The sequence below is a fragment of the Phragmites australis genome, chromosome 3 (assembly GCF_958298935.1).
Source record: "Phragmites australis chromosome 3, lpPhrAust1.1, whole genome shotgun sequence".
In the NCBI taxonomy this organism is placed as follows: Eukaryota; Viridiplantae; Streptophyta; class Magnoliopsida; order Poales; family Poaceae; genus Phragmites; species Phragmites australis.
In genome coordinates this window covers 9,247,643-9,264,223 of record NC_084923.1, presented here as the reverse complement: position 1 = coordinate 9,264,223, position 16,581 = coordinate 9,247,643, and the positions used below count along the sequence as shown (strand labels likewise).

The 16,581-nt window shown below is 39.8% G+C and overlaps 2 protein-coding genes across 2 annotated transcripts; both read right to left on the bottom strand.

Annotated features, from left to right (window-relative positions):
• Positions 1–837: 837 nt before the first annotated feature.
• Positions 838–5,246, bottom strand: LOC133911993 (transmembrane 9 superfamily member 3-like). Its single transcript, XM_062354506.1, has 7 exons — positions 4,892–5,246; positions 4,383–4,423; positions 3,699–4,284; positions 2,882–3,019; positions 2,606–2,762; positions 2,015–2,499; positions 838–1,361 (listed from the first exon to the last, which is right to left on the bottom strand). Exons 1-7 carry the CDS (start codon positions 5,029–5,031, stop codon positions 1,142–1,144), a joined length of 1,767 nt encoding a protein of 588 aa, XP_062210490.1. The 5' UTR covers positions 5,032–5,246; the 3' UTR covers positions 838–1,141.
• A 1,100-nt stretch (positions 5,247–6,346) lies between these two features.
• Positions 6,347–15,238, bottom strand: LOC133911992 (anaphase-promoting complex subunit 6). Its single transcript, XM_062354505.1, has 16 exons — positions 14,793–15,238; positions 14,051–14,185; positions 13,895–13,968; positions 13,513–13,552; positions 12,937–12,982; positions 12,359–12,438; positions 12,081–12,256; positions 11,865–11,990; positions 11,420–11,494; positions 10,292–10,417; positions 9,803–9,872; positions 8,900–8,982; positions 8,211–8,324; positions 7,618–7,717; positions 6,975–7,010; positions 6,347–6,659 (listed from the first exon to the last, which is right to left on the bottom strand). The coding sequence occupies exons 1-16, from the start codon at positions 15,165–15,167 to the stop codon at positions 6,567–6,569; spliced, it is 1,749 nt and encodes a 582-aa protein (XP_062210489.1). The 5' UTR covers positions 15,168–15,238; the 3' UTR covers positions 6,347–6,566.
• Between the last annotated feature and the right edge of the window lie 1,343 nt (positions 15,239–16,581).

Genomic DNA, 16,581 nt, shown 5'->3' with positions numbered 1-16,581 from the left:
TTAATTAGTGAAGAGCAATGGTGACATTTTACTTTACTGAATCCAATTACTTTATTATGCAAGTCTTTGTTAATCTCGTTATGCATCTTACAATTCAGTTGGTCCATTGCTTGTGAGCAATGATTTTTGTAGTGTAAGAGACAGCAATGATTTGCTATTAATTCCTGCATCTCAGTACAAACAGCAGCTGCCATCGTTACGTACACATCTCCATTGGTTCCTAGATTATATTGCTACCTCCTATTGCATTACGCTGGGTGGATGGTCTCTGGGCAGTGCAAGGGATGCGCTCGACCGGGTAAGCACAGGAGCAAGGTGGGCCACCGCCTACGTCAGATGCCTGAGGCCCTGAGCTCAGGATCCACGTCGGATGTCTCGGTTGGCAGCTAAGCCGGGTTGGACCGGATCAAAATAGCTCCACGTCAGCAAAATTGGGTCAAAAACCGATTAGAGTGTTAATTGAGCTGATTTGTATTGTTAAGGGTACTAAATCGAGTCACAATTTTGTTGAGGAGTTAGATAGACAAACTAAATTGTTAAGGGGAGTACAATAAACTTTTAATAATGAAAATACCTGATTTTGAATAGTATTTTTAACATTTCTTTAATTTAATATTACAAAACCTAGTTTTAAATAGTATTTTTAACATTTCTTGGTCAAGCCAATGTCACATCATCAGCTTTGTGACCACCATAGTGGTAACCACTTCCAAAACCCCCTTAAACGGTATTGAATAGTTCAGAATCTCTATACCTGATTTCATACTTAGAGATATCTAGACGCACCTCAATACTCTAAGGGGGATAAGTGGAATTATTCCTTTAGAGAATAGGACAGAACATCACACGGTCTTTCACATATATTAAGGCATATCATGGTTCCAACAAAGTTATACTGTCTAGAAGTCACTAGTAGAAAATACATAGGACGAAGGAAAAGACGATTTATCACAGCAGTCGCATAAAAACAGAACAAATTTATAGGTTCATTACCTGTTCCTATAAATAATGGCCTAATCTGAAACATGGCAATCTCTAGCTGCTCCTGTTGCACGCGAAAGCTAACCTTTTCTATATCGGGACTTCTCAGTGGCACCAAAAAGGGGTACAACTCTGCTGCTCTTCATCTTCCAACAACAGCTCACTCACACTTGATGGATTTGTATATGTGGCGGACAAAGAACAATGCAGCATGGAAACCCACCACCCCGAGCATCAAGAAGAATGCATAGCAGATGCAGGCCATGTAGCCAAAGAAGAAAGATGTCTGCATGAAGCCAGACATATCCGATCGTGCATAGTAGTAGTACAGGCAGTAGCCATAGACGAAAAATCCAGTTGATCCTCCGCATAGGAACGACCTATATTAAAAAAAATCAGCATAGCATTTGACTGAGCCCCAAAATGGAAAAAGAAGAGGTAGAAGGACACTTGATTGAGTATTCATTCTACGTTTTGCAAGTAATGAGAGCGATGCAGTCTAGGGTACGAAGTAATACACAACAAATATACACACTTGAGTTTAGTGCTGCAACAGATTCCAGCAACTGACCTCTTAAGTCATCAGAAAATATATGCTATTATTCTATGTTGTAGATAATTGCCATGTACTCAAGCTTTAGTAACATGAGACTTGCTAAACTCATCCCAGTGACAAATTTCGGAAGGACGGGAAAAGCTAGGTCAAGAATCCTATGGTAAGATGGTATAAAGGAAAAGCCACCCATAAAAGATGGCATACACCATAGCAGTTATACTTATCGAAATTGGGAGTTCCCACTGTATAGAACTGGAATCATAGATGCCAGCAAGCAACATAACAGCATAATAGTACTTTTTGGTTCTCAACAAAATTTTAAGAAGCAGGTTAGTGGTATAGTAGACTAGTAGGGGATGATTTCTATTTAATTCATCAATTTTCCTTTTTAAGTTATTTTTCAATTTTTTTGCAAAGCATCAATGCACTTCCGTAAGTGTTCATTCAAAAGCAAGATTAAGAGGAAAATAAATGTACCTCCACCACCAATCATGGTCTTCAGCAGCAAGCTGGAAGTACGTCAGTGCAACAGTGATGAAGGCAGTGACAATAAGGAGGATGATAAAGACTATAAAGAGAATGCTGTAGATGGTATAAATCCTGTGGCCCCAAACACTAGCAAAGATGTAGTAGAGCTCAATGTATATGGCACTGAAAGGCAAAAACCCAGCCATGGCCATCTGCGGAATTGTTCTCCTGTACCAGGGAAGTGGAGGAATCTCCCTAGGGTATTTGGTGGTACGGCAAGGAGCTTGGAATTCAGTTTTGCTGTTTTTACCAGCAATACCTCCCAAAACTAGCAAAGGAAATGTGACTAAGGTCCAAATGAGCACAATGACACAGATAGTGCCAAAGGGCAGTGCTGCTGTTGCACTATAAGCAATAGCAACAGTGTTCAAGAAGCAGAATGTAAGGAAGAGAGGTCCACAAAACAGGCATCCTGTCAATAGCAAGTTCCTCACCTGAAAAGATAAAACATAAAATGGCAACATTAGTACTATAACAGAAAATATGGCCCATGCTTGTTTGTTTGAATTTGGGACCCCCTATATACGATGCAATACATACCCAGTTCGTTCCCTCTAGCTGACAATAGAAAGAGGTTGCAATGTACCCAGCAATTCCTGAAGTGAGTGCATAGATGACGACCAATGCAGTAAACAGTGCACCACGGTTGTAAGGGTAGAAAACCCCAACAAGTGCAAGCAGGAATATAAAGGTTGTGCTGCAATGGTACCACACAAAAGATCATTAGATGTCTGCATGCCAAAAGGATTAGCTGAAGTAATAATTTCAGTTTTGCAAAATAAAAACAGAAAGAGAAACTTAGCCACCAGCACTTACAGAGCAAATAATTGAGTCCCTGTGCCAAGAGCAGCTGAAAATAATGACTTATTCTTGGGGAACCGGAAGACATCACCATGGATATACTTCCATCCAGACTCTTCTTGGTCATCAGCCGCTTCTTCATCATGGGCATACCTTTAAACAAAAAATATACAGCTTCAAATACACATAACAGAAGTATATGCAGCCAAATTTTTGCATGCTCATACTGTTGTGCAATAAAGAGACAACTTGATTTCAGGATACCACAGTTGAACTATCGCTAAATAACATGATATAAAAGATGTTAAAAATTTAATGTTCATGAAGTAAGGGATATGTTCAATAAACTTTATTGATGATATTTTCAAACCAAACAACTTTATGCACCATGCATTGAGCTGCATTCTCAAATGCAGAGCAACATTCCAAAAGACCAAGTGTAGGTGTAAGTAGCGTAAAAATCACTCATGAATCAATATGTTGCATTTTGATGATTTGATCTAAACCACTAGGAATTTTTCTACCCATGATATAGGGCATACAATTTTCTTGTATGCATAACATACCAGATGAAGTCTAAAATTTCATTGGAGGTACAATTCATGGACTTAGCAGAATAATAGATGCAAAAGAGAATATAGCTACTCAGGTTATCCCCGCAAATACTTATCCTAATATCACCTAAACACCAAAGACAAAATAAAGCCTATGGCTTGAGATTGTTTCTTGTTATTTATGAAAATGCCTAAAAAGAAATGCGGACTTTCTAATAGAAGCAACTATTTCCATTGAGTATAAACATTGTCAAACAAATGAAGATGGGAGACCATACTTGACAAAATCATTCTTCAGTACTCGCATGAGGATTGTTGCCAGAAAACCTGTCAGAAGGAGGACTGTAACACAAGAGTTTATAATGGAAAACCAATGAACCTCCAGGTGGTGTGGCAAGTTGGAGGAACTGGAATACTTCTCCATCCTCTTCTCAAATGGTGTCGGTGTCTCCTTCCACTTGACTGAGTAAAGGAAGTCCACCTTGACCTCCTTATCCTCCGTAAGGTCAATCAACGCACTCTGATCAGTGTGCACATTGATCTCAATCACCCGATCATTGTTATAGAGGACGTCGAAGATGATGTGCCTGTATAAGTAGTACTTCCGGTCGCTTGGGTCTGCCTTGCCTCCTTTCTCCATTTTGCCGATGAATCCCCATAGTGGGAGATCATCGTAGTACATCTGGAAGTAGTAGTCCTTAGCTACTGCATTCCGGAACTTGGCCACATCCTCCTTGGTGAGGTCCTTTGAGCAAACCGGCTTGGAGTCGTGATCCACGCGGAAGTCAAGCTTGTATGGTGCATCAACCAACCGATCCCCATTAAGGACCTCACCAAGGGCCTCACTCTTATCCTTCACTTTCTCTGCAGCGGATACAGTCTATTAGCAAAACTACAATTTGAGAAAGTATTTGTTGTTAACTCAGTAATGACCATATGACTTGAAATTAACGCAAACTGACCCGGAGAGCAGAACGGCAGGTCAAAGTACCGATATGTCTCGCTGCAAGAAAAAGGAACATGGCATAAGAATGACAACTCCGTAACTATATTGTCTGAATGAAACATTAATCTGCCTTACAAATAGATCCAACTCCTAGCGGCAACAGATTCACAGCTCAAGAACAAAAAAAAGTTCATTGACCTCCATACGTAGAAAGAATAATAGGCAGTAATAAAACTTATACAAGTATACATGCCTTCGGAGAAGAAAAATGAAACCCTACGAGAAGGTCCTAAGTTAACTGAATCAATTGTACTCTCACCCGATTGCTACCAAAGCTCTCCCTTTTCCTAACTAGATCTCGAAGACCCCTCGGCGTTGAACAAACCGACGCAAACCCAACCTGAATCACTCCACCCCGAGATCGGACGGGAACTATCCGCACCCCCGCGAATCTGCCGGATCCGATCCCTCCTCACAGCCAACAAACCGTTCGCCCACATGGGGATCTACGGGGAAAGGCCTCACCTGGGGTTGTGGAAGGGCCCGACCTTGTTGGCGTAGAGAGGGACGGGCTCGCCGGCCTTGTACCGGTGGTCGGAGCCGTCGGCCGCCACGCCGCCGGCCGCCGCGAGGGCGAGAAGGACGAGGAGCGCCACGGCCGCCATCGCTCTCGTCGGGCGGCGTTGACGAGGTGAGCGCGAGGGTTGGGGCAGGAGGAGGGAGGAGGGCGGAGAGATCTGGGAGGGGGGTGGCGCTCTGCTTGCTGCTTAATAGAAAGGAGACGGGAAGGTAAGGGAGGAGATCTGGCTGTGTTGGGGTTGGCCTCCTCGGATGGCGTTGTCAGGGTTGGGTGGTGGAAGTGGAAGGTGGGCGATGGACTCGTATTGGTCCGCGAGCTAACCCACATTTTGGTGCGTCGGTCGGTTTGACGCCACCCAGCGGCCGGTCGAGTACAACTCAAGTTGAGCAGCTCCAGCGTTTTAGGCCTGCTTGGACTCAGACATGGCCGGAGCTATCTGGCCAGGCAGTGTCTCTAGGTGTTTGATTTGGATCGTCTGGGCTAGGATCGCTGTCCGGCGGGCGAGCTGTTTGTCAGGGTCGAAACCAAACATGTCCATATTACTATGGCACGATTAGCATTTAACGTGGGACCCACAGCACTGAATGAAAAATTCTGCTTCCTCACTCTCCCCCAGCCTCCATTCCCCTGTATCTCGTTCTCTCTCCTGTGCAAGAACAAAGCAGAAATATATTTTCTTATCTATAGCACCGGGTGCAAAGTCTGACACTGGGTGCCAACATTTTCTCCTTAACACCATATGATCAATGTATTGCATCCTGTCTTTCTCCTTCTCTCTCCTCCTAGCACCCTCAAAAACACAACGCTGGAGCTGCTCTAAGCGCCTTTTTCCCCCATCTCAGATCATACTGTGAACTAGTGACCTAAAAAAATGGTCCTGTGAACTAGTAGTATCTTGAGGCTAAAAAAGCTGAAAAGGAAAAATTAGCTTACGACTTAGAAAACATGTTCTTATGGTGACATGATTTCAAGAAAAGCGCCTTATTCAACTATACCAATCGGATGCTACCGTAAGGTCGTCTAGCTAACTGGGAGTTCCAGATCCATTTAGAGACTTTGTGTATTTCGAGATTTGACCTATGATCGTCCTCTGCCGACGACCAGCTACTAGAGCGAGCACTTCAAGTAAACAGCACCTAAATTGCACTCGAGCATGCCAAGCAAATATTACTAAGCATAGTTCCAGCACCTGTCCACGGCCACGTCCTAAGTACCTTTTCCATTTTAACCCGAGTTGAATCAAAGAAAAGAATGATCGAATCAAGGCCCATAGTGACGTCTTGATCTTTACTTCCTGAACCACACCACAAGACCACAAACGCTATTCATGCCAATACATGCTCAAAGCTTATTAATCTCAAAACAGCTAAATCAAAACATTAGAGTAAAACAAGCATTGATCGTCATGAAGGAATTGCGAGTATTCACGTAAGTACATGGTAGAACTTTTGGTTTTACACTAGAATCAGTCTGAGGAGACTGTAAATGAACTTGGGCAATTACATATTGTACAACAACTTTACATACGTTTGATTACAAATGATTAGTTCTGTAAGCAGAACAATAACCTTACCATACGATAGCGCATGTTGCCGTTTGAAAACATCGACTAAGCCTAAACTATTTTCTACGAGCAGCGCTATGGCAGCTGGACTCAAGAGCAAATGTTAGCATGTCTGTGCAAAACTGGTCGTCTGGTTTCAACCACAGAGCCTGACCAAGAAAAAGAAAGAAAAACGCAGATGAGAAAACTACTGGTCACTAAGCTTCAGTTACATGAATGCAAAGAACACAGCTGAACAACAAGGAGTTGGTCCCCATTCCCCAACAAAGTCAGATTGGCTGACGATTTTTTGGTTTGAGTTGCAGGCATGTATTAACAAAGTGAAAGCATAGAGAATTCCAGCAAAAACAATACTCAAAGAAAATAGTCCTATTTTCCCATAATCAATAGTATGAATTTGCTTAATTAGAATCGGTAGATTAGAAATAGTCCAGACTAGTCCAGACTCCCTCCAGAGGACTAACCTTGTGGTAATAATTTATGGCAGCCTCCAAGTTATCCTGCATAATGAAAAGAAGACATAAGAAAAAGTCAGATATAGTCAAACATACATGAACATGATGTCATCATTACTTAGCCTCTAACAGTCAAACTAAAACAATGAACTCATTGCTACTTTCTAGAGTCATACTTATTTATATGCAAGTTCAAACTTTCTTCTGTATGATTACAACAGTGTACACAACTCATTTTCAACAAACTGCAATTACAATTAGCAAGCTTGCACCAAGCCAGTGACCTCAGTACTATGCGGTTCTTATTTCAAGAGAAAAATTCTTAACAATGGCATCCCTAATTAACAGAAACTTTCAACTGGAAGAATTAACAACTATCGAGCATCTTAAGAATTCAGTGGTTGGCACTTGGTATATAACAATTGCAGTCGTAACTGAAACATCAAGGTGTGTATTGTTATAGCTTAAGCTTTGATCAGATGGATATCATCGTATCAATTGATGTAAGATCAGTCCAGATAGACGAAGCAAAATGATCTTTAACACACCTCAACTTCCAGGGTACATCAACGTATTTCTAATATGCCAAGACAGCATCACAGCAGAAAAAATATTGTACAAATCAAAATATTAAAGAGGGTCAACAAAATACCATAAGATGGTAAGTATAAGCAAGACCAGCAAATGCACTCAAACTTTTGGTTGGAAAAGTGAGAGCCTTTTCATAATATGATACGGCTTTATGATATTCCCTGTTCAAACAATAAAATATTAAATCATGGATGATAGTTTAACCAGAGCTAATAGCAAAAGAAAAGGGGGATGCTGATGCTTTTGTTAATACAGGAGATGCTCTTCAGGTGAGAATTTCTTAAGCACAAAACCCAATGTACATATATATAGTAAAGTTATAATGTGATTGATGGCTTCGCATTACCTCTCAAGGCATAAAGAATCCTAGAAATTCAAATGGGGGCGTGGTGACCCAACAAAACAAGTGTGATGATCGATTTTCTTGTAATTTATAATCAAAAGTGTCAAAGCAAATAACTGCAGTTGCATAGCTGTGATAACTTATAATACGACAAACTTCTTTTCCATTTCCATGCATAAAATGGAAGTTGTCGATCAAGAAGGTAAATGGGGTCGGCACTGGCAAGTCTCTAGCTCAACATAAACAAGCTCAAAGACAACAATAACTCTATGAAACTAAACAAAAAATATATGACACAGTCAAACAATTACTTGAGTTTCCGCAGTGCATGTCCAAGATTTACCAATGTTGGTTCCCACATTTCATTCAGAGAGGATGAAGTATGATCCAGTGTTAACTCAAACCATTGAACTGCCTTTTGATACCTAAATATTGAACAAACAAGTGTATCAAGTCTTTGCATAGCAACAGACAAAAATATATCACATGAATACGAATACTCTATTCAACAAACTATCAAATCCAATTGGATGGAATCCCATAAGGAATTCAATGTCGAATGGAAAAGCGGATGAGAATTAGGAAAACATGTAAGGAAAACCATATTTGTATATAAACCAAATGCATGCCATGAAATGTCTTCTCAAACTAGAGTGATTCCAAACGAAGACAACAAATTTGCTCCCATTTCACATATACTTTGCTTTTAAGACCGTGCATATTAAATCAAGATTATGTCAAATTTTCAGAACCACCTATTCAAGTGTATGTACATCATGTGTATTAGATAACATATTTAACCATTTTCTTGTTGGAATATTTCATGGTTTCCGGAGCTCTGTATGGTTAATTCAATTTTTTTTTTACCTCCAGGTATATGTTAAATGGCAATGCTATAGTCAACTCATGTCCCTTCTCATTTGGGGAATAAAGTTAATAATGATACTGTTCATGAAAGCAAAGCATCTAGAACCATAGGTAGAACGTAGAAATTTCTTACTCTTTCATATTATAAGCTACGACCCCCAACTCATTGTATATAAGTGGATCGGATGGACAGATAGATTTTGCTTGTGTGAAGAACTGCATCACAGAAAACAAAAACAAATTGGATCAACCAAAATGATAAAAGAGCTTTTCTGTATTACAAACAAGCTAGTTATTGGCTAATAGTTGCTACATTTTGTAGATGGTAGTAAACTTGAACAGTGGAACTGTTACCAAGCAAAGCTTGATTGAATAACAATTACTAAACTGAGCTTAAGCACTGCCGGTAGTTAAACAGCATGAGAATTCAGCTCAAATTAGGCTCATTTGGATCATAAGTCCAACTCAAGCTACAAATCAAAGGAGCTGAATTTGAGCTGATTTGTGAATCACAAGCATCTTCTGCAACCTATTTGAAATCTTATCAACTCTTGGAAGTTTACCAGTGATAATTTTGCAAAAACTAGGTGACCAAGATACAAGTTAGTATGATTCTCATTATGAGCTACAACAAATAGTACTCCCTTGGGATGACAAAAGGACATTGTGCATGCGGAATTCTCGATTGGAATGGCTGACACTGCTCATTTGTAAGATATATTTGGCCAACTGATGGCATTTGTATAGCTCCCATTTCCCCTTTCTCTCCTCGCTTTTTGTTTCCCTTGTACAGACCTTCCTTTTGTTTTCTTCATATACAATAAATTTATACCACAGTAGGGGCTTCCCCTACTGTTTCCCTTAAAAAAACAACTGATGGCATTTGAAACTTATTTTTTGCCTAAAACTATACATGTATAAAGGTAAATGAGGGGAACATAGGAAAGAAAGGTTGGCTCTAGTCACAGTTTCTGTATCAGAATGAATTTCCTCATGAGAATATTAGAATCAGTAGGAAGTCGCAAGTTAAGATTACCTGCTCCGCAAGTTTGAAATTGTGCATTCGCACATATTGCATGCCCATGTATAAAGTTGGCAGATGACATCTGAAATGGAAAATATTATTAGAAGTTTGATGAAAGAAGGTATGATATAGATAATAACGCCAGAACAGAACATATAAAAGATATTTAAACCCTAAAATAAAGAGCAGGCATCAATTCAAAGCATTCACAATGATATAGCTACTGCACACAACAGATAAAGAATAACCTGTCACTGTTCCAGAAAACAAACACCGCATGTTTTTTCACAGTAACATAGTAAAAAAAGCCAGAGAGATAGTGGAACAAAGTTCAAACACAACTTGCTATTGAGTAATCAAACTTCCAACGACAAAAGAGGACATCTCACAAACCAGTACACGTATAAAGATAACTGTTGTCCAGCCAAAGGCAGGAAGAGTAAGTTGGCATCAACAATCACTTTGGGTCCTCAGGAAAAATAAAGGAAATGGATTACTCACCCAGGAAATAACCGAGCAGCTGTCCGAAATGCAGCCATTGCTTGGTCACCCTCCTCTTGAGCAGCATAAGCAATGCCTGTGCCAATCCAAGCAGGAGGAAACGTCCCATCTAACCCTGTAGCTTTGCTGATGGGAAACATATTAGTGCTCAGTAAACCAAAGTAATTAGTGCCTGCTCAAAGTTGAATAAGGTGCAAGCAATTGTAAGAGGACCAACAAGCTTTCTTAATTAAAATGCTTCCGTAAACACAAAAGATTGCACAAAGAAACAGAAAACAAATGCAACCTAATTTAGACCTTGTTGGACCTTTATGTCTGAGGTACATCATACTGGTTAGAATTAGTTAGTTGATAAGTACCTTTGCGATGGAATGATAGTTGTTTTTGTTTAGAACTGCAATTCTGCATGATTCATACGTGAACCTTTTCACAGGCTCGAGTGGCAATATGGTGTCCATACTCCAACCTTATATACCATCTGACTTTTATGTGAGTAGATTCCTGTTTATGTGATTTTTCTCCATGGATTCGGGAAAATTATCCTAAGCAGATGGCTGAAAGCCACAGTAAGTCAAGGTGGTGGGACCCATGTTTTCTTGAAAGAAAGGAAGGTGTCCTGTATTGTGGTCACCAATAACCTCCACACTAAATATTAATGCTAGAAAAAGTATATAACAAGGCATGTCTGACATGTATTTTGTAGCACATGCATGTTCTCTTAAATAAAAGCATGGAATTTCATCCCATTGCATACAACAACTTTGAGGCCATGGTAGGAAACCAGGAATTTGCTCAAGTTACTCACATGCTTACTACGGCCAGTAACTTCCTGGTCAGCATCACATAGCACTAGTATCAATAATGAATTAATGACAAGAAGCAACATGGCGCTAGAAGCGAGTAACATTACACAGTACTTATCCAAGTCACATTTAAAGGTGGTAGAAGTAAAAGTTTTTTGTTTTGATCTAATGGAGAGACAAACAGAAAAACAACAACCATCACTTCATAGCAAGTAGTGGCAGGGTTTCCACACTAAGAAAGTAATTTTAACAAAGAGCACAAATGACAGAATAATGAAGCTTCAAATGAAAATAATAAGGTGGTGAGTTGTGACATGATGCTTACCCGAAGTATCTCCGTGCTTGATCATACTTCTTGATACAGTAGTAATAGCAACCAACAGCAAACCAGGAAAGAGCTCTACAGACGAATCAGAACAGAAATTAAAATTATGCAATGATCATGGTTGACTGCAAACCATCAACAATAAAAGTTTGCTCCCGGTTCATGCTATGAAATCATGCATATATTGTACAACCAAGTCTCACTATATCTCAAATTGTTCAACATGCCAAACTATATCTCAGATTGTTCGATATGCAATTGAAATGAGGAATCAGGACATCCAGCATTGACATTTTTCTGACAATATCAGAATACCTATGTCAGAAGGAGTACTCCCAGCTTTTGTGGAAAATTAGCGATTAGAATATCAATCTTATTGGGTCATGTAGATCAAATAAAGAAATAGTTAATTAATTAAAAATCAGTTATTAAGACACATACTCACTTCTGAGGATAATCCTTCACTAAATTGCATGCCAAAAGATAAAGATCGTTGGAATGACCAAGCTCCATTGCAGCTGCCAAATGAACTAACGTGCATTTTAAATGGAAAGGGTCTCTTTCAAGTAACCTGAGATAGAAATTGCACCATAAGGATGTAAGAGCAACATTTGTCAAGCAAACAAAAAAGTGAAACAATAATGGAATGCTACCAACTTACGAAGACGTAAGTTTAAAACATTTTTGGTACTCTCCACTCTGGTGGTAGTATTCAGCTTTGCAAGCCAAAATGTCAATGTTGTTTTTCAATGTTTCGCCAGAACTCGAAGATGAAATATTGCAAGATTCCCGTTCAAGTTCCTTGAATTTTGCTTCAACTACATCTTCCTTTTCATGCTAAAAAGGCATAAAAGAACCCAAGAGCAAAGGATGAATATACAATTATACATCCATTATTTATTTTCATGTGTAGCATTTCAGTTAAAAAAAGTCAAGTACCTTCCTAATCAAACATGAGTAGAATGCTGATAGCCACCCATCTTCTTTTCCAAATTGCAGAGAGGACAATAACTCAGATTCTGAAATATATCATCGCACCATCTTAGGCTCTAAAATGCTGAGAACTATGGAAGGTTGCAGGTAAGACATGTTCTATAAATTAGTCATATACAGAAAATAGAGATTATGATATTTGACAGACTGTCTTGTCAATCTTATCTAGTTGGTAGTACAATATCTAGCCTTTTGCAGCTTATAAGTTATGTCCAGTTGGTAGTACAACATTCAACAGATGCACTTGGCACTTTGGCAGACATAGCACTTGGCAGACATATGATCAAACTTGTCTCATCAATCTTACCTGGTTGGTAGTACAATATCTAGGCCTTTGCAGTTTATATGTTATATCTACTTGAAAATAATTGGAATGCAAATGTTAACCAAGCAATATATATGACCACTAGATCATACCCGAGAATAAATGCAGTTTTAGTTAAAAAGTCGACACTTAATACTACATTCATGAATCATGATATAAGCAAGCTTCAAGACAGGCAAAAAGGCCAACTTGAATTTACCTTCCTCGCAAGTTAACATATAATTATCGACAAGACATTCGAGAGCCTAAAACATACATAAAAGAATAAGAGTTAGGAGAACACGAAATTAGAAGACCACATTGCATCATATCAACCAGAATTGTAATGATAATAAAGAATTGAATAAATGATGGTGTTATATACAATGCTATAAGCTCATTTCTCTTTTCAGCATTTGTGGAAACAACAGTAGTCGACAAGGGTGTGGCACGTTGCTCTTCTAAAACTACAAGTAGCAGCACTATAGTTCTAACTTATAAGACCCATGTCCACAAGAGTTAGGCATATTAATAGATCAGGTATTTAGCACGCGCATCATGAGGGTCATAGTAGACTCAGCATGTTATACCCACAAGGAAGTTCAGATTACCCAAGTGACAAGTATAAATGTCAAAGTAAATATGAAAACAAATAGAACAATTCAGACATTGTGTGTAACGTGCGTGTTTGCATATGGAATAAGGTATTAAAATAATAAGAAAGATAATACTACATGTTCTGCTCTCATAACAAGAATTGTAATATCACTAATTTACAGACCATTGTCCTTCTCACCTCATAACACAATGGATCAGCTTTAGCTGCTGCCTTGTACCTGAGATAACAACAGAGGAAAATCATGTAGGTAACTTAACCAAACTGATTTGACACCAACCCTCCCCCCCCCCCACCCACCCAAAAAAAAAGACCTAGTGAGAAGCAAGCTTAAACAAACTTTGAACTTTGTTTTACCATCTATTTCTAAATTATGGATAACAATAATTGAAGGGATAAAGTAGAGCTAATTCAACTATGTTCACTAATAAAGTGTATAAAGAAGATACATTTTAACAGAACTGCATAAAAAATGACTCAATATATCGAACATGATGATACTGTTTCGAAATACACAAGCAATTTTAACCTAAAAGAAAACAAATGAAGTTGCTGATTTCACCATTGCCGAGCAAGATCACGGTTGTCCAGTGCTTCATATGCCTTGCCACGTAAAAAACATATAGCTGATTTGATCTGCCAGGCAAGTATTACGGTAATAAGCAATCATCATACTCAAATAGAGAAAGAGAAGGGAGTTGGGGGTGGCTCATCACACATTGATCTCATGGTCTTCAGCATCCTTATCAAAATAAATGTCACTGCAATCATCCTGATCAAGAATATTTCCATGCCCATCCAATTTTGCATCCCCAAGCATCAGCAAACACTGATGCCACTCTTTCAACTCCTCCTAAACAAAGAAATAAAACTGTGAAGCTATATTGAAAGCACACAACTCACTAAGTTAACAAACTAAATTATCCTAGAAATGGGAAGCTGAAGCATTCAGCTTTCTATTCAAAGACGACAAAACATTTTATATAAATCATATGTCAGACAATCTTATATGTCCACATGCTATTCTTGTAGCTTCATTTTTTCCAGGATTAGGAGAAATACATCCGAAACATGCTGCTAATTCCCCGCTGCACTTTTGATCATTTTCCCTGCAAGAAATTCTGGCATTGTTCTAACTTCTAAGTAGCAGGAAGACTGATCAAATAAGAATTCCGAAACACACAATCAAAAGCCCGCACTCAAAAGCATCCCACCGAAATCGAATCAAGCAAATTTTAGTATTTTATCAATCAGTTGCAAACGCCCGCAAAGTGTTCGGCCAAAGTACTACCCCAAAATGCCTGACGAAATGCCGAGACCAAACAAACTGCTTGTAACGAATGGAAAGCCGCAGCAAACCCCGCGATTCAAACAGCGAAGAGGGGGACGCGCACTCTCGCAGTGACACGCGCACGAGGCGCTCCACGAAAGGAAACAGCGGGGGAGCTTAGCAGCCTTACAAGGCACTTGGCCGCGAGGAAGCGGAATCGGAGGTCGCGGAGGAGGCGGGAGTTGTTAAGGAGGTGGAGCGCGCGGCGGAAGTGGCGGCCGAGGAAGAGCGCCTGCGCGAGCATGTAGACGTCGGCGGGGTCGCCCGTGACCGCGGCCACCTTGTCGGCGAGGAAGATGGCGGACGCGTACAGGTGCTTCCCGACGCTGTCGCGCACCACCCCACGCAGCCGCTCCAGCGCCTCCTCCCTCATCTCCGGCGGCGGCTCGGTGGCCTCTCCTACTCTCCTCCGCCTTCGGCTCGGCTCGGCTGCTGCTGCTGCTTCTGCGGATGCGGGGGAGGAGGAGGGCGGCACGGGAGGGAAACCGAATTTTCTGTCCCGCATTCGAACTAGGGTTCGGGAGCGGGGTTTCAATAGAGAAACAGGTCGAACCAGCAATTCGCTGCGGCTCGCTTGTGACGTCATGTGTTTGCCGGGACCTCCTATATGGGGGCGATTACTTTTTTACCGCTCTTTCGGATGGCACACTCTGAAATATCATCCTATCGTATGTTCTTCCTTTTACCATCCGGGCTCACGTAAAGTATGAACAGTATCCAAGAGCTAAAAAACTATATCAAAAAATCTGTTGATTTTTGTATATGCTCTATAATTCATAAACAACCTATTTTAATTTTATTCACGAAAAATCTTGTGTAGAATTTAAAATAAAATTCCTAAAAAATGCTACTTTTGTAAATTCTAGCAATTTGTAGGCCTCACAAAAAATTTCAAAAAATCTGAAAAAATTACTAATAATCTTCTAATATGATGTACTAATTTATAAAATTATTTTTCACCCTAGGTTATAAGTGAAAAAAATGTAAACACTCAAAGTAAATATAGAAAGTAGAAAGATGGACAAGAGAACACTTATTTTTTCTGAGGTATCGAGAAGTTGACACTCTTCTTTAGTCTTGGTTGGAGTATTCACCAAAGATATCGCTCCCCTTGGGTCTCATCAAGTGCTCCCTCATGATTATCACTTCTCTATCTTTGGATTGACAGGCATCAAACTAAGTACATCGCACTCTCCGGTCTCCCACAAGAACTCATCGAGACAACTCTAATAATCTAAGACCGGCTAGGTATTACCAACCACAAAGAGTAACAATCAAATAGCTTCACTTGACCACAAGCATAAACTACAGCTAGATGCACACTTACTACTCTCTAAGTATTAATAACATTCTTAATTTTCTAATTAGTGATTTTACAAATCACTTAAGTGCTCTTTCTTACTTCCTGATTACACCCAATGTATATGCTCCTCTGAGTTGCAAGAGATGGAAGTGACAAAGAGTGAGAGGGTATTGAAAGTGCATATAGGCCCCTTAAATGGGTTTTGGCTTATTGATGACAAACAATTAAGAGATTAATGGTTTGCTGAGTTTATGAACAGGTTTTAAATCCCATTAGTGAAGATAAGAGTTGTTGGCGTCCCAAAAAAGGAAAGAGAAGCGGCATATAGTTACTCGATATGTTTAAATTTATTTTATTTTGAATTTAAGTTAAGGATAGCCGTACTATCAAGAGGGATGCATGTTGATAGTCTTAAAGATATCTCAGTGCTCAAAATATCCTTTTAGGACCAAAAGATGAGAGACACAATCACTCACGGACACCAGAAAATAGTTTTTGTTGTCTGAGCCCGGAATCTCCGGGTGAACCTGGATACTCTGGACTCTGTCGAGTTGACCGGAGTCTCTAAGTGAGACTCCAATCCGGAGTCTCCGGATGAACCCGGATACTCTGGGTC